Source organism: Coloeus monedula (assembly GCF_965178545.1).
Source record: "Coloeus monedula genome assembly, chromosome: 21".
Lineage (NCBI taxonomy): Eukaryota > Metazoa > Chordata > Aves > Passeriformes > Corvidae > Coloeus > Coloeus monedula.
This window is the reverse complement of record NC_138801.1, coordinates 5,275,791-5,297,106: the sequence shown is the minus strand read 5'-3', so window position 1 is coordinate 5,297,106 and position 21,316 is coordinate 5,275,791. Positions and strand designations below refer to the sequence as shown.

The 21,316-nt window shown below is 48.7% G+C and overlaps 1 protein-coding gene across 2 annotated transcripts; it reads left to right on the top strand.

Moving 5' to 3' along the window:
• Nucleotides 1-86: 86 nt before the first annotated feature.
• USP20 (ubiquitin specific peptidase 20) lies at nt 87-19,735 on the top strand. 2 transcript variants are annotated; one of them, XM_082295229.1, is made up of 24 exons: nt 87-599; nt 3,594-3,704; nt 4,072-4,125; nt 4,794-4,856; nt 4,981-5,112; nt 5,751-5,847; nt 6,033-6,102; nt 6,685-6,798; nt 7,915-7,993; nt 9,303-9,744; nt 10,632-10,769; nt 11,971-12,083; nt 12,519-12,691; nt 13,159-13,253; nt 13,751-13,784; nt 13,998-14,043; nt 14,316-14,496; nt 14,949-15,075; nt 15,160-15,329; nt 15,947-16,028; nt 16,305-16,413; nt 16,763-16,865; nt 17,109-17,180; nt 17,853-19,735. In XM_082295229.1, exons 2-24 carry the CDS (start codon nt 3,624-3,626, stop codon nt 18,011-18,013), a joined length of 2,736 nt encoding a protein of 911 aa, XP_082151355.1. In that variant the 5' UTR covers nt 87-599; nt 3,594-3,623; the 3' UTR covers nt 18,014-19,735. The 2 variants fall into 2 exon arrangements, with proteins under 2 accessions (XP_082151355.1, XP_082151356.1); XM_082295230.1 differs by lacking the exon at nt 87-599 and adding an exon at nt 769-952.
• Nucleotides 19,736-21,316: the final 1,581 nt, after the last annotated feature.

The following is a 21,316-nucleotide window of genomic DNA, read 5'->3' as shown; positions in this document are numbered from 1 at the left end:
GAGCGCTCCGTGCCCTCCGGACGGGGCTGGGAGCCCTCCCCGCCAGGCCACGCACTGCCTTTTCTGAGAAGACCTCGTGTAAATTACGAGGGTCGTTCAACTTCTCGCAATCCCGGCAGCACAGCCTCCGCCGGTGGCCGGTGCCTGTCAGGGACGCCGTGGAGAGAAGGCGCCGTGGGGAGCGTCGGTCCCACACCCGGGTTTATAGCCCAGCCCTTGGAGCGGGACGTGACTCCTTCACCCGGCTGCTCCCCGCTGACAGAGGCACCGAGCCACGCTGCTGAGTCCCCGGCCGGACGAGCCGAGGTTCGCCCCTCCAGCACCCGCCTCAGGGACTGAGTCCCGACCGCTCAGTAACGCTGCCGCCCTGACAGGGGAGCCCTCGGAACCGACCCCGGGACCCCGCAGGGTCAGCGCCGCCACCGCCTCCTCCGCTCGGCCCCTCCCCGCCCCGCCCCGCCGGGCCCGGCCCCCGCTCCTCCCCCGGCCTGCTCGGCACCCGCCGCTCCTCCGCCGCCTCCCCGCGCTGCTCGGGGCCCGCGGCCCTTCCCGGCGGCCCGGCCTGGGGCGGGGGCGGCGACGCCCCGGGCATCCCGCAGGTGAGCGAGGGCCGCGGGCCGGGGCGGCGGGGCCGTGGCCGCGGGGCTGTGCGGAGGGAGGGCGGCCGGGCCGCGCCGGGGATGATGCAGCAGCAGCGGCCGCGGGGACTCCGGGCCGGTCCTGTCGTGCCCCGGCGTTGGGGCGGCCCTGAAGCCCCAGGGTCTGGTGCCGACCCCGGGAGCGGGACATTGCGGCTTCAGGCTGTTCCTGTTCAGTCTCGCTCGTGCCCAGCAGCTGTAGCGTCTGTCAGGAGAGGACTTGTATTTTGGGGGTCTGCTGCACTTGAGGAGCGACGTAGCAGTCAAGGGGGGATATCCCGCAGGTGTTTTTTGCCTGAAAGCTAAATCTCTGGGTGAGTCGTTGTGTTGTGACCTCCCGTAATAAATCAGTGTTCAGACCCGCTCTCCTTTGCGTGTTCCACATAAACCTCCTGTTTTTCCCATACCTGATGCAGCTGCGAGCCAGGAGCACCTGCTTTCTGCTTCTGCCTTGTCAGTAGGGCAGTTCGGTAAATATGTCTTTCTTCAGTATCTCAAGTATAAAATGTTTCCAAGACCAACTGCAGAGGCTTCCTTCTCTTAGTAGGTTATGCAAGACCAGACCTGGTAGTTGTTTTGTGGATGAACGGTGCAAAGATTTCTTTTATTTGTGCAGTTGCTCCACTGAATGTCAGCCTGCATGGATCTGAAACTCTTGACAGCTGGCTCTAGCTTTGGTACAAAACCACACACTTGTTTTAAGAAAAAAAAAAACAACCAACCAAAACCAAGAAATGTGTTCCTGTAGAAGGCAGAGACGCTGGGTTTGGCAGCAGTTGAAGCGACTGAAAGTAGGTTGCAGTTACGGAGGAATTGTTCTGACATGTTCGTGTGCTGTTCTCCCACAGCGGTGCTTGAGAAAGACAGGCTGAAGGACTTGTTTTAGGGTAACTTCTTTTCCCACTATACGCAGTACATTTTGACAAGCACAGTTCAGCTCTCTGGCAGTGCTTTTATGAAATTCCTGGTTTCCTGAGCAGAATTAGAGCTGTGTGTGCCAGCTATAGCTCTTAGGGCAGAGTCGTGGGAAGGCAGAAGTTGAATATTTCCTTCTGAACAGTCACAAACCTTTTTCTGGTGTGTGTTGTCAGGGCTGAGAGGCAAAAATGAGGTTTTCCCTGCTTTGTTCAGAAAGGGAAGCCCTGTGGGGGAAGATCAGCACCCCAGTGCAGGAAAGTCTAAAGGCATGATTTTAATTTTGAGGAGAGGGGTGGTCCCACAGAATGCACTGAAGCCATCCGCATCCACAAGACTCTACTTAACAAAACCAGTTCCCAATTAACTTAAGCTGGTGAAGATATGGGGTCTGGAATTAATTTAAAAACAGTATTTTGTTGTTAGATTTTCTAGGAAACATCTGGGAGAGAGAGATAAGAAATCAAGGATAGTGAAATATCAAATGTAATGTTGATACTTTTTTCTTTTTAATTGGACCAGCTGATGCATTTGGGAAAAGGGGTCGGTTTTGATGAAGGAACTCAGAGCCTGAAATGTCCCAGTTTTATGCATTAGTCAAAGCCACTGTGCTCTTGTCACTTGTCTTTTAAATCAACATGTGTTACACGGTGCTGCTTTCCTTCTCTGTGAAGCTGCATGAAATTGCTCTGTTGTTTGTTAAGCATCTCTTCACAGGTTACTGAGATCCAGGTCAGCACCCCTGTGGTGTTTTCTACCACGTACATATGATTTCTTCTCCCTTTGCTCCTCCCATCAGTTTATTCAGTTCTAAAGAGTGCTGGGAAAACATTGTAAAATTATCCTTGAGGTTTATCTTCTGCCAAGACAAGGTGCTAGGCAAGCTTTTCCACTCCCAAGATAAGTGTTACTGATATGGCGTATTTATTTATAATTTTTTTTTTCTTTTCTCCCTACTGTCAGTGATTCAGACCAGATAACACTGGGAATTGTTTCAAATGTCCTCAAAATGTGAAAAAAGAGCGTAGCAGCCATGCTGCTGCTGGAGTCATTAACATCAAGTTCATCAGATTTTTCCACTTCTTTGTTGCAATGATGTGGGCTCTTCACATCTGCTTCATTTCCAGCCAACTGTAATATTTTGGATCCTTGTCTGTGCTATTAATATCACTTATCTTCTTTTCTATTTTTTTAACAGCCATGAGCAAGGTTATTTAAACTATGCTTAAGAAACACAAACTCTTTCCATTTTTTTATAGCTTCATGTTACTGAGACATGTTTAAAGTCTTTTACATATCCATGGACCACCATGAAAGTGTTGATTGTGTTCATAAGCTATGAAATAATCTGTTCTTGCCTTGCTTGGATGTACGAGCTGGGTGGAACAGTGTGTTATGTTTTGTACAGTCTTCGAGTTATGTGGCTCATACTGTTAAAAATCTACCCATGAAATGGTAAATTCCTCAGAGACTGAAGCCTGCTTATCGGTGTTACAGTTCATTTAAGTCTATTTCCCTCTTGCCCAGCTTCATTTAGAACTAATCATATTTTTAATGTTTGATGAAGTAGTGTAACAATGAAATGTTAGATTCAGATCAGCACAGTTGGGTGCATGAAGCTCAAAGACACCACAGGCTAAGTACTGGTATCATGGGCTGCAGCACCTTTCACTTTTCATCAGAGTTTCATGCAAATGAGCTAATTAGATTTATATCTTTGCAGCTGAAGCTGTGCCTGTGTGCCAAGCACCTCCCTGCATTTCTGAAGGCACATTCCATGATATGGATTATCAGCTTTATTTGTGTGTTTCCCTCTCCTCCCCATGGTTTTGCTCCTTCCCTACAATACCACAATGCAGCCACTCAGCAGTGGGGCCAGACTGTGCCAGTTTGTGGGGCTCCAGGTTTAGATTTGTTTCAGTCTCTGAACCTTAAAGATAGATAAGGAATTCTAATATGCAAAACATGCCCAGGTATCTTCTTACAATCATGAGAACAAATTTGACATGTAGTGAAAGAAACCATCCTTTCTTGTCCTAGGAAACCCTCCTCACATGAGTGTTGGTGAAAATGGGGGATACAAGGGACATCTGTCCTCACCTGGATTCCATAGGAGAGGTGACCAGGGATGATCTGCTGCTCAAATCCAAGGTACAGGGTTGTGGCTCTCAGTCCTTTCCCTTTTAGCTGTTGTGCATGGATTTGCATGTTTGCTTTTTGAAGAAAATGCTGCCTATCTCCAGAGAGAAAATCTCCTTCCCCCACTGATGTACCCACATGTCCCATAAATTCACCCTCTGTGACCCCACAAATTTATCACTGTCATTTTTTCCTGCTTGAATGTGTCACTTAGCTAAAGTGCTGCAATTGTGTATTTGATTGGAAGAGTGGTGTTAAGGAATGAAATACTATGAGCTGAAGGTTGGGCTATGTCATCGAGAAGTTTCTCAGTCTTCAAGGACTTGGTTACTTAAAAACCAATCAAGCAAACAAACCTTCTTTTATCATGAATATGCAGGGCACTTGCCAGTCTTGTGGAGCTGTGGGACCAAACCTCTGGGCTTGTCTTCAGGTAAAAATGGCTTGTTTGTGTGCATGATGTGGTGGGACTTCACTCAAATAGCATTTGTACTGAAAAAAAAGAGTGGGAAGCAAAGAAGGGGTTCACAGTAGAGCTATATACTGATTTTTGATGGATTCCAGGGAGGAGACTCTCTAGGTGAAAGGGTAATACTGTCACAAGCTAACAAGATGTAACAGTTCACTCCTTGTAGCGGATTGCCCTTGCTATTCCCAGGAGGAATGAATGAACTGCCCAGTGTTGGCTGTTGGCTGGGTGCTGCCTCTGCTGGCAGCTGTGGAGGGGCTGCAGGGTGACACTTTGGAAGTGAGGAGGGAGGGAATGCCCTGGGACATGCAGGCGGGCAGGGACTGTTTATTTTTACACTGGAATGCCCAGGCTTGGGGCTGCTCAGATGAGATCCCTGTTGGAGCAATGGCCTTGGAACAGAGACTTTGCCTGGGTGCAAACCTGGTTCCAGGTTTTCTTTCTTAAATCATTTCTAAATTTTCATCAATTCTAAATTTCCATCTTGTTCTGGGCCCTGAATAAAAAGCAGGTTAGCAAGCTGGCAAGATAATTCTGAAGTTGCTGCTGCTGCTGGGACTGGAGTTGCAGACTGTTTTCTAAAGGGTCTAACTTGATGTGCTCATTGTGCTTTGGCCCTTTCCCCTCTCTAGATTGGTTGTCCTTATGTTGGTTGTGGGGAGTCCTTTGCTGATCACAGCACACTTCATGCACAGGTGAGCTTTTCTCTGTCCCCCACATTTAAACAGACAGAGCTGGATTTTCCCTGTTCCATGTTCTGGTAGTCCTGTGCTCCAACTCAAACCAGAGGAGATCTGTTACTTCATTTTTAATTTCCAGGCCAAGAAGCACAACCTGACAGTGAATCTGACCACGTTCCGTGTGTGGTGCTATGCCTGTGAGAAGGAGGTGTTCCTGGAGCAGCGCCTGGCAGCTCACCCACCATCACCCCCCGTCAAGTTCCCTGAGCCGGTGGGTCTGTGTCACACAGGGCAGAGCTGAATGCTTGGCAGGGTTTTTGCTTGCCTGGTGTAACATTAGCCAAGTGATTTCTGCCATGGTGCAGCATTTGCTGTGACAGGGATACCTTCACTGAAAGTGGCTGCCTGTAGCCAGAGGACCACTAGCCCCGTGTTACAGGGTCTCCCAGCAGAAAGACTTCCAGATGACTTAGGGGTGGGAACTAGATGACCTTTAAGGTCTGTTCCAACTCAAACCATTCTATGATGCTATGATTCTATGACTTGAATATCCATTCTGACTTTATTTTTAGCCTTTACAATGGGGTGTCTGCATGTGAGAAGAACCTGTCACATTTTCATTTCCAATGCATGGCCCATGGAAATTTCAGCTGTCAGACCAGAAACACCATGTGCTTCTGACACTGCTGCTCATTCCTGATGCTTCTTATCACCTGTACTGGAAGCAGTAATGGCACTATAACTACTCCCTGCTGGCTCAGTGAGAAGGGTAGACAGTGCAACCTGTTCTTCCTTCTCCTGCTACTTTTCTTGAAGGCTGGCTTGATTTATGTGTGAGATAATATCTCTCATGGCTCATCTTTCAAAGCAGACCTCTGACTGATGCTTATTTCTCTGTCTTTAATCTAGGATTCTCCTTTGCCTGCTCACCCTCTAAAAGCTGTTCCGATTGCAGTGGCTGATGAAGGCGAATCTGAATCAGAGGATGATGATTTGAAACCAAGAGGTAACTTTGCATTGAGTTGATTAAAGGGCTGGCAGGGCAACTCTGCAGTCTGTAGGACCTGCACTGAGAGGGTTCCTGGCAGCAGGTTGTGGAGACTGCCTAGAAAGGGCTGGATTCCCTCAGGGAGGACTATAGAAAGCAGCACATCTGGAAAGTGATTCATCCCTCTCTTGTTTGTGCTTTAGGCCTTACTGGAATGAAAAATCTTGGGAACTCCTGCTACATGAATGCAGCACTTCAGGCTCTCTCAAACTGGTAGGTATTAGGGCTTTCAGTGTTGTCTTAACTGACTTCACTAAATATCAAAAGTATCACCTCTGATCTGAAACCTTCATTAATCTTGCAACGAGGGATTAGCCAGGCTGGGGACAGAAGAGGATAGTGGTTTTTTAGGGTAACAGAAGTGTTACAGTAGGAAATTGAGTGATCAGCCAGCTCGTGGCTATGTACAAGACTCACGTTTAAATGAATGCTTGAAGTAAAACTTCATAATTTCTGTTGCAACAGAAATTATTTATCCCAGGGAAAGCCATATCACATCTCTTTATTCTCCCCACTGATATCATTCTAACAACCTATATCCTAAAATATTCTCTAGCCATCCTGCTCAAAACTAATTCCAGGATCTTTTTTGTACTGGGAACAGGTTCAGATCAGCCTTTTCCATTTGTTTCAAGTGAGGAGTCACGTCTGCATCTGGAATCACTTCTTTCCTTGGTTTAAAATCAGTACCTTAAGCATGCTTTTGATAAGGCCTGCATGAAGTTTTGATAAATAAATAGAAGCACAGGAGAAATTTCTGTGTGCTGAATTCTTCTCTTTTTCCTTCTCTTGTAGCCCACCTCTCACACAGTTTTTCCTGGAATGTGGTGGACTGGTCCGTACAGATAAGAAACCTGCCCTGTGCAAAAGTTACCAGAAGTTGGTGTCTGAGGTTTGGCACAAGAAACGGTGCGTGGTGGCCCCGGATCTAAACTGACCAGGTTTCAGAGGGGTGTTAGTTCTGAGGTCTGGCATCAGCAGAGAGGAAATCTGATCCTCGGGGACAAGTGCATTGTCTGAGGCAGTCATTTCACCCCCTGCGTGAATGGGGACGTGAGAATTTCCCTGGATCCAGGAGATCCCGTGTCCTGCTGCTGGTGATAAAATGGGCACATAGATGTCAGTGAGAAGAATTCATTCTTAACATTACAATTTTTAAAAGGAAGAGTTTTTAAAAAATGTAATTCCCCTGTTGGCAATGAAGAAAAAATGATGGAGTAAGAGAATACTTGGGGCTATCTCCAAGTGTTTTATGTGGACTTCAGTGACCAGCACTTAATTGCACTGCTCTTGATTAGCAGAGGAATTGATGATTTGGATGGAAAAAGTGATTCAGAGATTTTTACTGAATAGAGTGGAAAATGAGGTGACATTTTGGGAAACATTTGCTATTGGTTCAAATTCTAGACCAGTTCAAAGGACAGTGCAAAATTATGTAGGTCTGTTTAAATCTGATGATGTCTGCTCTGTGCAATCAATTAAAAGCCATCAAAACAGGAATTTAAATGGCATTGCATGTTTGTCTCAAGTTCATTATTAACAAGGAATAAGTAAGATATGGAACAAGGTGAACTGTGTCTGTGGAGGAGGAGGCTGCAGGCTTTGAAGCAGTATCATGTCCTTTTAATATTGATTGGATTTACCTCATTTACTGGGTGGTCAGCCTGCCCAGATTTTGAGACAGACATGGTGCTGGAAAATCAAATGAAGTAACTAATTGCCAAATCCTGTTCTGGAAAGAATCACTTTCACACTCAGTGTGACAGAGCTGTAAGTGAAATGTGTTTTGGGGAAGGGTCTCTCTGGAAGGACAGACTGAAATGACTGCAAGGTGTTTTCTGTCTCTTGGTGTGTTTGTCATCCAGCTCATGCAGAAATCTCTGCCCAGGCTTTGCAGGTGCATAATTATCTTTTGTTCTCTTTAACTGCACACCACACCCTCTGTCACGGCCTGTTAGACAAACTGGCTCCAGGCCCGATAAGCAAACTGACTTTTTTCTTTTTTCTTTTTCCATGTCTGAACAGCCCGAGTTATGTTGTTCCAAGCAGTCTATCCCACGGAATTAAGCTTGTCAATCCCATGTTCCGAGGCTATGCACAGCAGGTGGGGCCTGAAAAAACCCATGCCATTATTCCAAAGATGGTGGGAATTTGTGGTGCTTGTGTTCAGAAGGAGGAGCTTGAGCTCGGGGGCCATGGCCTTTTTGTGTCAATATCAGTGATCTGATAGAGCACTTGAGTGGGATTTGGGAGACCTGGATTCTTTTCCAGGCTTGCCTCTGGCTTGTTGGTACCAAATCAGTTCATTTTCTTGTGTCAGCTTGCTCATGTCTGAAATTGTCAAATCCTTTATAAACAGCTTTGAGATCTATTGATACCTGCTCTATAAGAGTTTGGTATTATTTATTCATGTCAAAGCTGAGGAACCTGGATAAATCTGCACTAAAAAGATATGAATGTTCTATATTCTTTTTCTGGGGAAATACAGCAAACTTAAGTCTTATTTAAAGGTAGTATCCTTATTTTTTTTCCTTTGAAGTCTTTATCAGCGTAGCTCTTCTGTTTGTTCTTCATAATAATATGTAAACAACAAACTATGATTAGAAAATTTACTAGAGAAGTGACAGTACATCAAAACTGTGATAGTGGCAAGAAATCAAAACAGAGAATAAAAATAATGATTAATGAAAGAACTTCTGTATTTGTCTTTGATGTGAAATACGTTGGATTGGAAAACTCTGATCTGAAGAGATATATTTGAAAGGTAGGCAGGGCAGGCTAAAAGCCAAACTTCATAAAACAACTGAAATGTCGTAATTAACTTTCTGGAGTTGTCAAAATACCACGTTGCTTTCCAGCAGCTCCTTTGAAGCCGATGTATCAGCTCTTTTACCATGTATTATGGATGTAGGAGCTGGCATCTAGTCTGTATAGCCTCGGGTTTCTGGTTCCACTCCCTGTTTATTAAAGATTTTTATCTGCTCTCTCTAAGAGATGGCTTGCCATGAGCAGAAGTCAGTGTTCATAAAATGTATTTGTGGGTAGGAGTCTGTTCTCCAGGGCCTGCTGTTCTTATCAGGTTTCTCCTTGTTTTTCCCTATTTTCTGAGGCAAACCCCTGCAAAATGTGCTCCTGGTTTGCTTTCTACAGCTGTTCTCTGGTTTTTCAATGTCTTACAGCTGAAGATATTCAGATAAAAAAATTAGGCCTTTAATTATTTAGGAGTTAAAGCATTTCTGTAGCAGAAAAGCCCTTTGGTGTGTGGCCCTGCTTTAGCTGAGTCTGTGCGCTGCAGACCGGGCTCACCTTTGTGGGCACTCTTGGAATCAGCTGTGAATGGAGCCATCTCCTTTTTTGCCCCTCTCATTTGCCCCATTTCCAGCTGGATACTGACATGGACTCTTGGTTTTCAGGACACCCAGGAGTTCCTGCGGTGCCTGATGGATCAGCTCCATGAAGAACTGAAGGAACCCGTTGTTGCAGAGACGAGGGATTTGGATACCAGTGACCAGGAGGACAAGCGGGAGGGCGACCGAAGCCCTTCAGAGGATGAGTTCCTCTCCTGTGACTCCAGCAGTGACAGGGGTGAAGGAGAGGGCCAGAGTCGGACCTCAGGGAGCATGGGCAGCAACTCCCTGGCAGAGACAGAGCTGCTGATCCAGGATGAAGCAGGGAGAGGGATCTCAGAGAAAGAGAGGATGAAGGACAGAAAGTTCTCCTGCGGCCATCGGCGCAGCAACTCAGAGCAGGTGGATGAGGATGCAGATGTTGATACTACAATGATGCCAGTTGATGGCAGAGCCTCACCTGAGATGCTGCCAGCTCCCCGTCCTGCCAGTCCGTGTAGGACACCAGGTATACCCCTCTTCCAGTTGGGATATTTCCAGGAAGACATGTTACCATCCTCCACAGGGACTGTGGCATAGTGCAGTGGCAAACACTTAATGTGATTGTTCCTTCTCTGGGTTTCAAAAGATTTTGCATCCAAGGTTTTCCTCAGTCCCTGCCTTTGTGCACATTTGCTTCTGTAAGGAAGTGTACTTGGTGAGCCAGAGAGGTGCTTAGCCAGGCTGTGAGCTGAGTAAAGGCACAGCAGTGAGAGCTGCCTCTGCCAAGCCTGCAAACACTGTATTGATGCCTTTTAAGAAAAAAGGTTTGGTATGTGTACGTCTCTTTATTTGATACGCTGGCCTGGGGAAATATTAGCTGTGGAAAAGGCATGGCAGTAGGTATTTGCTAATGTTGGACTGTGGGCTTTGGGGAGAGAAAAGGAAGAGGCACAGTTTGAGCATTTCTGTGTCTCAGGGAAAAGAAAAGAGCAGCAGTGTGGAGTCACCTCAAGCTGAACATATCTGATCTTTCAACGCTTCTTTATGTAAGAGTCTTACTCTGCCAGCTGGCACTGAAGGCAGAAATGCTGTTTGTGTGGATTAGGGCTACAGGAGCAAGCTGCAAAAACTAATTAGTCACAAGTGTGAAAAAAAGGCAGGTTGTTTTTGGGGGTTTTTTTAGTATGTAATTATTAGCTGTTGGGTACAGCTCCGTATGCACTCTCACCCGTGACTGAGGGAGCTGTGTCTGCCAGCCTGTGCAAGCAGGACAGTTAATGGACACTGAACTGTGCCTTTGGGAAAGATTCTGTGCTGGAACACAGAGCTGGGCTGACGTGGATTGCAGTGGGGTTGCCTTTCATAACTGGAGTTTTCACCAGTGCCCTTTTCCCTCCCCATTTTCCCAAACAGAACCTGACAATGATGCCTATGTGCGCTGCTCCTCGCGCCCTTGCAGTCCAGTCCATCATGAAATGCACTCCAAGCTCTCCAGCAGTCCTCCCCGCTCCAGTCCTGCCAGGCTGGGACCTTCCTACATACTCAAGAAAGGTAGTGCAAAGAGGGATTGCTGGGAGGCAAAGAGGGGAGCATGTAGAGGAGGGGAGAGAAGGAATCCATCACGATTCTTGATTAACAGATGTAAGAAGTGCTGGTTGCCCTAGACATCAGTGTGTTCTAAAATAGTATTTGGCAAAGACTACAGTAAACCTGCAGATAAAGTCAAGCTCCGGGCACAGCGTTGTTCTAATGTGTTCTTACACTGGAGCCTGCAATGATCCATGTCTGCATCTGTGTGCTGCATTTGTCCTTAATAAAATGGCTCAGAAGTCCCAGGCACAAGCTCTGTCCCTTTAGGGGTGTGTGGAGATACATAAACATTTGTCTGCCACTTGAATTTCATGGCATGTGGGCCAGAGAACTGTAAGATGCTGTTACTGACAGAGCTTCCTGCCTCTTGGACATCTTGGGCTCACAGGAATGGAATTAGGGCTGCAGATGTCCCTGCAGTGCTGGGAGCACTGTCAGGCTGCAGAGTGGAGCCTGGCTTGTGTTGTTATCAAACTGGTCCCTTCATCCCAAAGCAAACTGCAAATCAAAATCCCTCAACACTACATAGTCCACAAACACAATGGCTTGTGCTTGTACCACTGTCCCTCCAGCTGCTCCATGAGGACATTCTTTCTTCAGCCCCTTGGCTGAGGTCAGCACAGCTGCAGATGTTCTGGCTGCATGAAATCCACTCTGTCTTCCTGCACGTGTGTGTGGGGACAGGGTTGTTGTTAAACAAAACCTTGCATTTGGCCAGTCCCTGCTGTGGAGAGTCCTCTCCAGTGCAAGACACTTGGGGAACATGTGGTAAATGTCAGAGGGGGAAAAAAAAGGACAAAGCACTGAGGCAGGTGAGGGGGAGAGGAAGTGAAATGCAAAGCTTGGAGCAAAATGTCACAAGACCTCAGAAAACCAGGGACTGTCTGTGGCAGGGCCAGGCTTCCAAACATGTAAAAGGATGGAAACAGGAGTTCCAGTACAACAATTTCTGCCTCCTGAGAGCTGACTGGTGTTGGTTCAGTTGGCTGCCTTCCCCTTGTACCACACACAGCAGCAGAGTCCTCTGTGTCCTTTCACAACTTGCCTCACCATGTCCCTGGAATGGGGTCTGAACATCAGGACAATGCTTGTCCCATGTTCTTGTGTAGCTGTGTGACTCTGTGGAGTTGTGAGACTAAGAGGGCCATTCCTTGTTTTTCAGCCCAAATGCAGGCTTCTGGGAAAAAGAAGAAAGAGCTCCGTTACCGCAGTGTCATTTCCGACATCTTTGATGGCTCCATCCTCAGCCTGGTGCAGTGCCTCACCTGCGACAGAGTGAGTGTCCTGGGCCCTCCCAGTCACCCAGCACAGGCTTTGTGCTTGTAGATCTATTTCTTCCTAGGGAATGGTGATGCTCTTTCCAAACCCTGTGGGATGCAGCACCTGCTAAAATGGTGATAGGGGATGGCAGGGGAGGTGTGAGAACCTGCCATGCCAAGGATATGTGTTTCTCTATTTGCTGATCCATGCTACTGAGTTGACCCAGCAGTATCACATTCACATTAGAAAACTGAGTCCAGTGCTACAAAACCCATGACAGAAGTCTGTGCTGACAGCAGGGAAGAATAATTAGCCACAGGGAGTTGCTCCTGCTGCCAGCCCACATTTCTAGTCTAGACAAAATCCAAGCAGTGATAAAAGCTGAAGGTCAGGTCCCAGCTCCATTACACACATAGGAAACCCAGACCTCTTCCTCTTGGATATTTCCAGGTTTCTACAACAGTGGAGACGTTCCAGGACCTGTCACTCCCAATCCCAGGGAAAGAGGACTTGGCCAAGCTGCACTCTGCCATCTACCAAAATGTGCCAGCTAAGACAGGGGCGTGTGGGGACAACTATGCCTCGCAAGGCTGGATTGCTTTCATCATGGAGTATATCCGGAGGTGTGTTCCCTATGCAGGACCTCTCTTTTCTGGGATTTGCCCTGCAGTGCTGGAAGGCAGCTGTCCCTAACCAGTGGTGTTAACATTGGAATGTCAGTTGGAACCATTCCTTGGAGGACAGCTTTTGGTACCTCACAGAGGGTGGAGCCTTTTCATGTGGACCAGTTGTTACTGCTCCTCTAGACCTCTCACACACCTTGAGAGCTCTCGTGCAGCTGATCACCCCTCACTGCTGCCTTTAGCTCAGACTTGCCCTCCAGAGCAAATTAATTCCTGGTGTAGTTTTCCAAATCATTTCCAGTTTGAGTAGGAATATCAGCTGAGAGCAGTTGTGCTTTCTCTGCTCCTCTGGGATGTGGGATGAGCTTAGAACCTACAGCGAAGGAAATCTATCATCCAGTTGGGGTTTTGTGTGCCAAAGCATTCAGCTATTTTATTTATAACTCTTAATCTCTTCTCCTTTGCAGATTTGTGGTGTCCTGTATCCCTAGCTGGTTTTGGGGTCCTGTGGTGACACTGGAGGATTGCCTTGCTGCCTTTTTTGCAGCAGATGAGTTGAAGGGTGAGTTTTTTCAGTGGGGTCTGACAGCATGGAGGAGCATTCCATATGCATTTTGAAGGCAGATTAAATCTCCTAGAGATCCTGCCTTGGTGTGTCATTAGAGACCGGCAGTGCCGAAAGTTGGCAGCTCAGCATCTCTGAGCAGGAGGGAACTTTTCCACCTGCTCAGGGGTGGGAAATCTGGATGAGAGTGTCCTCAGTGAGGAGCAGGTAGAGCTGTTGGCTGGCTGAGTGCTGTGGCTCCTCAGTTTCTTCACTTTCTCATCTTTCAGCTCTGGAAGACTCACACCATTTGCTGTTCAGGTGTGGTGGTGGGCACTTTCCTGCTAATTGACTGCTTCCCCTTCTTGCCTACACTTACTGAGAGGAGTTGTTTTGATCTCTTCTCATCCTGGCCTGCCCAAAAGGCTCTTAATCTGCTTACTGTCTGGAAATGTAGCTGTGTCCGCCTCGTATGCTCTGAGCAGCTGCATAATGGCTCTCTTTTCTCTCTACAGGGGACAACATGTACAGCTGTGAACGGTGTAAGAAGTAAGTTGGCATTACCTATATTGTGTTGCATGTCTGGAGTTTTATTTCTGGAACTTTATTTCTCTGTACTGCTGTCAGATACTTTGCTGTGTCCTCTTCCTGGTCAATTCTTCTGCTGGAATTCAGGATTTGTCTTGGATTCCAAAGCAAGCAAGACCCAGCCATGCCTTTGCTGTAGAGAGTCCTCACAGCTCGTTTCTTTTCCTCCCTCAGGCTGCGGAATGGAGTGAAGTACTGCAAAGTTCTCCGGCTCCCAGAGGTGGGTAAAAGCACCTTGTTTCCTAATTTTCTTCTAACAGCCACTGAAGAGGTGAGGAGGCCAGAGGCAGAATAAAACCAGCAGGTTTTTTGGTGGCAAAGTCCTGTATCTAGATCAGAAGAGACTTTCTCAGTCTAACCTGATGAGCCAGCAGGATTAATGAGAAACAGGCAAAGAACTCCTGCAAAGATCAGACACACAGAGATGTGCTGTGCTCCCAGAGCTCCCGTGGCAAAACTGCCCTTTGATGTCCTCTATCCTTGGTCTTTTAGATCCTTTGCATCCACTTGAAACGGTTCCGGCACGAGGTGATGTATTCCTTCAAGATCAACAGCCACGTCTCCTTCCCCTTGGAAGGGCTGGATCTGCGGCCTTTCCTCGCCAAGGAGTGTGTGTCCCAGATCACCACCTACGACCTCCTGTCAGTCATCTGTCACCACGGCACAGCTGGCAGTAAGTCCTTCCCTGGAGGAGGAACAGGATGGGAGGAGTGTGACTGAGGCAGGAGTGTGGTCAGGAGTAGCCAACACCTCTGCTGGGCTGAAGGGCAGCATAAGACCCCCTCCATTCTCTGCTCTGCCTGAGCAGCCTCTGCCCTTTGAAAAGTGAACTGAGCAGTTTCTGACAGATCCCCTGCAGCTCTTTCACCCTCCCCACGGGCTTGGCTCAAACCCTTTCCCACTGTTCAGTCTTGCTGAGAGGCCCTTCCAAGGAAGGGAAATCAGGGTGACAGTGCCAGGCTCTGCTGCTCCAGCAAAGCTTGCCTGAACAGGAATTACCCTTTTTTTTTTGTCTCTCTCTCTGTTCTGTGCCAGCAGCTAATCCTGTTTGCGCTGCTGACATTATCCCAGGCCTGCCTTCTGTCTGCACTGCAGATCCCAGCAGAGCTGTGCTTTCTGTTCCAGGTGGCCACTACATTGCCTACTGCCAGAACGTGATCAATGGCCAGTGGTACGAGTTCGATGACCAGTATGTCACCGAGGTCCACGAGACCGTGGTGCAGAATGCAGAAGCCTATGTGCTGTTCTACAGGTGAGCTGTGCCCTCAGCCCCTTCCTGGGTACAGAACGCCTGGAAATGCACTTCACAAATGGAGTTTTCCTTTCCTTGCTCCAGGAAAAGCAGTGAGGAGGCTGTGCGAGAGCGTCAGAAGGTCGTGTCCCTGGCCAGCATGAAGGAGCACAGTTTGCTCCAGTTCTACATCTCTCGAGAGTGGCTCAATAAATTCAACACCTTTGCTGAGCCTGGGCCCATCACCAACCATACCTTTCTGTGCTCCCATGGAGGTAAGGCTTCTGGACCTGGGAGCAGCACCTTTTGTGCTTCCTGGTGCATTAACAAATGTAGGAAAATCCTGATATGGGGAAGCTGCAGTGGGATCCTCTTTGGCAGAAACTCCAGCCTGCTCAGGGAGGGATGAGACAATTGCCCATTGTGCTGCTGGTTGGTGGCCTGGGGGGGATGTGTAGTGCTGGGAAACAACAGTTTTCAGTTCTCTGTGTTTAAAAACAAACCTGTAGAAAGTAGATAGGGCTGGGTTTATCTGTGTTACCCTGTCAGCAGGGCTGGCCCTCGGGGGTTTGTTTGGAGAAGGGAGCACGTGCTGTGGAAGGGAGCTGATAGCACATCTGACTCTGCTGCTGCTTCATCAGCCATGCTGGGGAGTACTCAGTGTTTGTAAATCTCTCTTCTAAATTGGAAATGAGGCACTTGATTAGAAATTGAGGCTGTGGATTGAGAAACCTCCACAGTTAATGAACTCATGACTGTCTTCCATTAGCAAAGGAAGCATATTCTGGAATCAGAGTTCTCAGAAAGGAACATCAACGTTTTTATTTGTGTCTGTTGTACGCAGCAATAATGAGATCCCTGATTAACTCTTCCACTTGCCTTTCCTCCACAGGGATCCCTCCTAATAAATACCATTACATTGATGACCTGGTTGTGATTCTGCCCCAAAACGTGTGGGAATATCTCTACAACAGGTGAATGTGGGCATTCCATTCTCTCTCCCCATATTTGTAGAGTGTCCTGATCTAAGCCAGGACAGTATCAGTTCCTGTCCCAAAAGGACAGCAAAGAGCTAAGCCAGAACAGCAGAAGTGTGGCTGAGTAAAGGCAGCTCTGTGCCCTCAGCTGCAGATGCACCTCCCTCACCAGTGTCTGGAGTAGTATAAAAATCCCTGTCTGTAGGGTGCAGGGCTGGGAGGCGTTTCCACTCTGCTGCAGTTCTCCATTCTGCTCCCTCTCCCCGTGCCCAGGTTTGGGGGTGGCCCTGCTGTGAACCATCTGTACGTGTGCTCCATTTGCCAAGTGGAGATTGAAGCCCTCGCCAAGCGCAGGAGGATCGAAATCGACACCTTCATCAAGGTTGGCATGGGAAGCATCTGGAAGCAAGGCAAAGGGCAGGGGTGGGAAATGGAGACCTGGAAAACTCCTACCTGTTTTCCAGAACATGATCTACAGTACGGCCAGGAGATTGGCCTGGGGGTTCCCCAGTGCAGAGGGGCAGCTGGGGGGTGAGAATGCTGTGCAGACAGAAAGTGTGAAACCATCCTTGTCTCATGCCTGCTCTGGTGAGCAGGAACAGGGTGTGAGGAAGGAATTACATGGGGTTCTTCTGGAGAATGGCAAGGCTGCCTTACAGTTAATGGAAGGGCCCCCCCAAGATCTCAGGAATGACTAAGTCTTTCCTGTATCTCTGTTCCTGCTCTCCCAGCTGAACAAGGCTTTCCAGGCAGAGGAGTCTCCAAGTGTCATCTACTGCATCAGCATGCAGTGGTTCCGGGAGTGGGAGGCCTTTGTCAAGGGCAAGGATAACGGTAAGGATCAGACACTGGGGTCTGTCAGAGGGGAGAGGGGGAATGGAAACGAGTCCATTTGCTGGATCCTGGCTGAGTACTGCCCCTGGCTGGGGTGACAAGGCTGGGCAGGGTTCAGGCACCAGCCACTGGGGCTGCCTGCAGGGCAGGACAGAGATGACAAATAGAAGAAGTTAGGAAAGTAGATGAATCTGGAGGCAATGAGGAAATCAGATGGTTTTTGACATATTTGTTCTCCTACAGAGCCCCCTGGACCAATCGACAACACCAAGATTGCCCTCACGAAACCAGGTGGCCACGTGCAAGTCAAGCAGGGTAAGGCTGGTGCTTGCTGCCTGTGGTGTTCCTGAAAGGTTCCACTGGATCTGGCTGTCCTTAATGAAGTTACAGAGCAAGATGGTGTTGCAGAGGATTGACAGTTCTCTACCCAGCCCCTGCCCTGAGTGAGCCAGTTCTCCAGTGGCAGCTCCTGCATGACCAGTTTGCTGCTGGGACTGGTTCCTGCAGACCCCCAGCTCCTGCCTTGCTGCTCCCCAGGCCCCTTCCACCATTCCCCTTTGTGCTGGAGCTTTGATCTTGTGTTGCTTTTGATGTGGTCTTCATTCAGCATCTGTTGTGGTCCCCCTTTCAAAGTTAAAACAGCCTCATGTTGTGCCTGGCGAGGTTTAGATTGGATATTAGGAAGATTTCTATATGGAAAGGGCTGTCAGGGTTTGGAACAGGCTGCCCAGGGCCGTGGTGGAGTCCCCACCCCTGGAGGGATTTAAACGATGTGTAGATGTGGTTCCTGGGGACATGGATCAGTGGAGGACACAGCGGCGCTTCCAGCAGGAGGCGGCACTGCAGGGGCTTTGTGAGGGGACCAGCGGTGTCTCCTCCTCTTGGGATGGGCGTGCGAGGGGAGGTGTTTGGAGAGGAAATCCTGGTGCTGTGGTGCCCTGACCTTTCCCTACTGGTGCATCCGGTTACTGGTGGTGTCCCTTCCAGGTGCTGACTACGGGCAGATCTCCGAGGAGACGTGGGTTTATCTAAGCACCCTGTACGGAGGGGGCCCCGAGATTGCCATCAGACAGAACGTGGCCCAGGTGCAGGAACTGGAAAACCTCCACGGGGAGCAGAAGATTGAAGCAGAGACACGTGCAGTGTGATCTGTGCGGATGGGGCAGGGCAGGGACGGCACAGGTACCTCTGTGGGGGGATGGGAGGCTGAGAATCCTGAGGGGTCGAACGTCCTCCGTTTTCTGGGACTCAAGGTGTGTGCAGCTCCCCCACCACTCCCGGGGCAGGCAGGCTTCCTCCTCCTTTCACGTGGCTCTGAGCACGGGGTGGTGCTGGGCGAGACTGGGACAAAGCTCCTGCACCTGACCTCTGGTTGAAGCCGTGGTCCGAGGCTGCAGCCACAGTCACAGGGCTGTCCTGACCTGAGCCCTCTCCCTTTCCTTAGCATACACCAAACCAGCACTCCCAGCTTGTCCCCAGTGCACTGAGCTCTGCTCCTTTGCAGATTTTGCTTTTGGCACTTTTCTTTTTAACTCAAACATGTAAACATAATGAGATGTTATTTATGTTTCCAGCGGGCAGTGTTGCAACCAGAGAAACCTGTTTTTGAGGCTGAGGAAAGCCATGAGGTCTCCCTGTGGTTTTGTGCTGGTGGTGCACAGCTGTCACAACTTCCTAGTTTTGCTCTTTATCAAATTCTTGCAAATTCAGTTGCAATCAACTAAGAAATTTGGAAAGAAGCTTTCCCTTCTCCTCTCACTCCCAAACCCACACCTTCATGGTCCTGCAGAATTTTATTTTCTCCTTGTGTCTCATCTCCTATGTTCAGCACGTTTTTGGACAACAAAGCTGGAAGGTGAGTCCTCCTTCCCAAAGCCTTCCTCAGACTGACCCTGCCATGAGCCTGTCTCCCCTCAGCTGGTGAGAAGCTGAGGGGGGTGAAGCTGAGGAGGGGCCCCTTTGTTCACACAGAGCTCCTTCAGAGGGGTCACCCAGGGCTGGGGAGAGGGCCTGGCTGAGCAGGGCCCAGGCTGGTGAAGCAGCTTTTTAGGAATGAGCTGCTTTCTGCAAACAAGCCCCCACCTGTGTGCTGAGGTCATTCCAGATGTCCTTTGTGTTTACAGTGGCTCATTTAATGAATTTGTTCCCTGATCTACTGCCACCAGTGCAGCCAAGAAGCAGCTGCTGGAGGCAGCAGAGACAGGAATGAAGGCAAAAAAGGCCAAACTCCACTTTCCTCAGCAGGGCTATTCTTAAAATACTTTGTTCATTTTGCAGCAAGGCAAGAGTTTAATCTTTGCAAGCCTTTGAGTGTAGTTTAATGGAGGCAGAGAAGGCAGGGCTGCTTCCCAGGGCCAGAAGAACCAAACTGTGGGTTCATGGTGTGGGTGATTACACAGCAGCAAGTCTGGCCTTAGTGGTGCCAGACACTGCATGGAGCTGGGACCTCCTGAGCTCCTCACAAAAAATGGGGAGAAGGGGGAGAAAAGGAAAGGGTGCTCCTTGACTTAGAGATAGAAGTGGGTAGGACAGGAAAACATGGCCTTCATGTTATTTTTTCTTTCACTTTTTTTTTTTTTTTGATCAAGTGTTTGTTGCAAAAAGCAACTTCTTTAAACATTGTCTGTAATTGATTCAGCATGTTAATTTTACAATCCTGTTCATGGGATGCTTGTTTAGACCCAGCCAGGCTCTAGGAGAGGTCAGAGAACGAGCCACTGTTGGTATTCTCGTTGTTCCAAGCTGTCTTTGTTCCCCACTGCAGCAGCCCTGGGATCTGCTGCAGAGCCTGCAGGGCTGCATGTCCGTGTTGTCTGTGTTCCAAAGGGTGCTGTACAGACTGTAATGACACTCCTGTGCTTCAGTGTTAGACCTTGTGCTGAAAGTGGTACAATAAATACATGTGCATTCAACAAGGCCTGCCTTGCCTGGTGAGAGGGGCTGACAGCTCCAGGGAGTGGGGTGGTGAAGGAAGAAAAAATTTTAAAAATTAAATATAAAAATCCAAACTTCCACCTGACCAGAGGCTGTGTGGGGACAGATCCTTCTGGGCAGCAGCGAGAGGAGCCTGAGGCTACTAAACCATCCTGTGCCCATTCAGAGGGCACCTGCCCCTTTAGTCTCTGCTCACAGACCTCCCTTCACCTTTCATTAACCCCATTTCACCTGAGTGTGCCTCAGAAAGCTCCGGGGGTCTGGATGTGCTACTCATTAACCACATTATTATCCTGGAAGTAACTTGCAAGGGAAGGAGTTGAAGTTTCATTGAGCTGTTCCAGGATTCTGCAAGAGTTTCCTGTCACTGTTGTGTGGCCAAATATCCCTGCTGGTCCATTGCCCTCCCTTGGTAACATGTCAGCAGCCTGTTCCCCAGGGAACACCAGGCTCTTGGCACTGGGAATTAACAGAGTTTCTAAAGCAGCCCCAGGGGCTGGAGCAGCAGGAATTCCCTGCCCCAGTGAGTGATGCAGCCTCAGCTGGAGCCTGAAATGTCTGAAGAAGCAGAGCTGGAGCTGGGTGATAAGAACATGCAGTTTGTTCTTGAGCAGCTTGGAGTCAACTGCCCAAACCTGGATCTTAAAAACAAGTCCCTTACCTGAGCAACAGCTGAAGAGCTCCAAACCTTCCCAGAGCCACCAAGAACTGCCCTCCCCAGGGGTGCATCTGCTCAGGGTCCAAACAGCTCCAGGGCTGCTCTGGCAAAGCCCTGACTCTGCTCTAAGTTACCCTGTGCCTGTTGAAGCACTCGAGGTTAGTTCTGCATCCTGATTTCATCTGAGCTCTGACTGCAGCCTTGCTTTCCTCCAGCTCCATGAAGGCAGCCATGGCATTTCTGGGCACACCTCTGAGAGCAGCTCTGAGACAAACAGCTTTCTGAGCACAGCTCTGGGAGCCAGTGCCAGTGCTGAACTCTTTATCAGTTCTCTTTGCAAATCACTTCCCCCTTTTTTTATATCAGGTCCCTTTATCAGCTGTAAAAAAAGGGGAGCTGAAAGAACTGTTCGTGCATTGGGGACTGATGGAGCAAACCTCAGTATTCGAGTATCTGCTCCCTCCCCTCAGTCCTCCAGGAGTTGTTCCTGTGTGCTGCTCCTGCTCCCAGGAGCAGAGCCATTGCTGTGTTGTAACTGTGACACAAACACCCCATACAACCTTATTTCCTTTTCTTCTCCCTTTTGGCTCAGCTTTCCACCCCCAGCTCTCACTCACCCCTTCGCTTGTGCCGTTTCTATTTAAAGTCAGCAGTGCTGATTCTGTGAAAGATAAATCCAAGTCAGAGCCAGAGGGACACCCCCTCCTATTCATTGCTGCCCAAACCCAAAGACCAGCAACCTGTCACAAACAGCCCTGATCTGTCCTGAACTGACAGGGATGTTAATTAGTGCTGGCAAAGAACAACTGCAATCCTGTTGAAGAAATGTAGCAGCTTGACTGTATTAACAAAAATAATC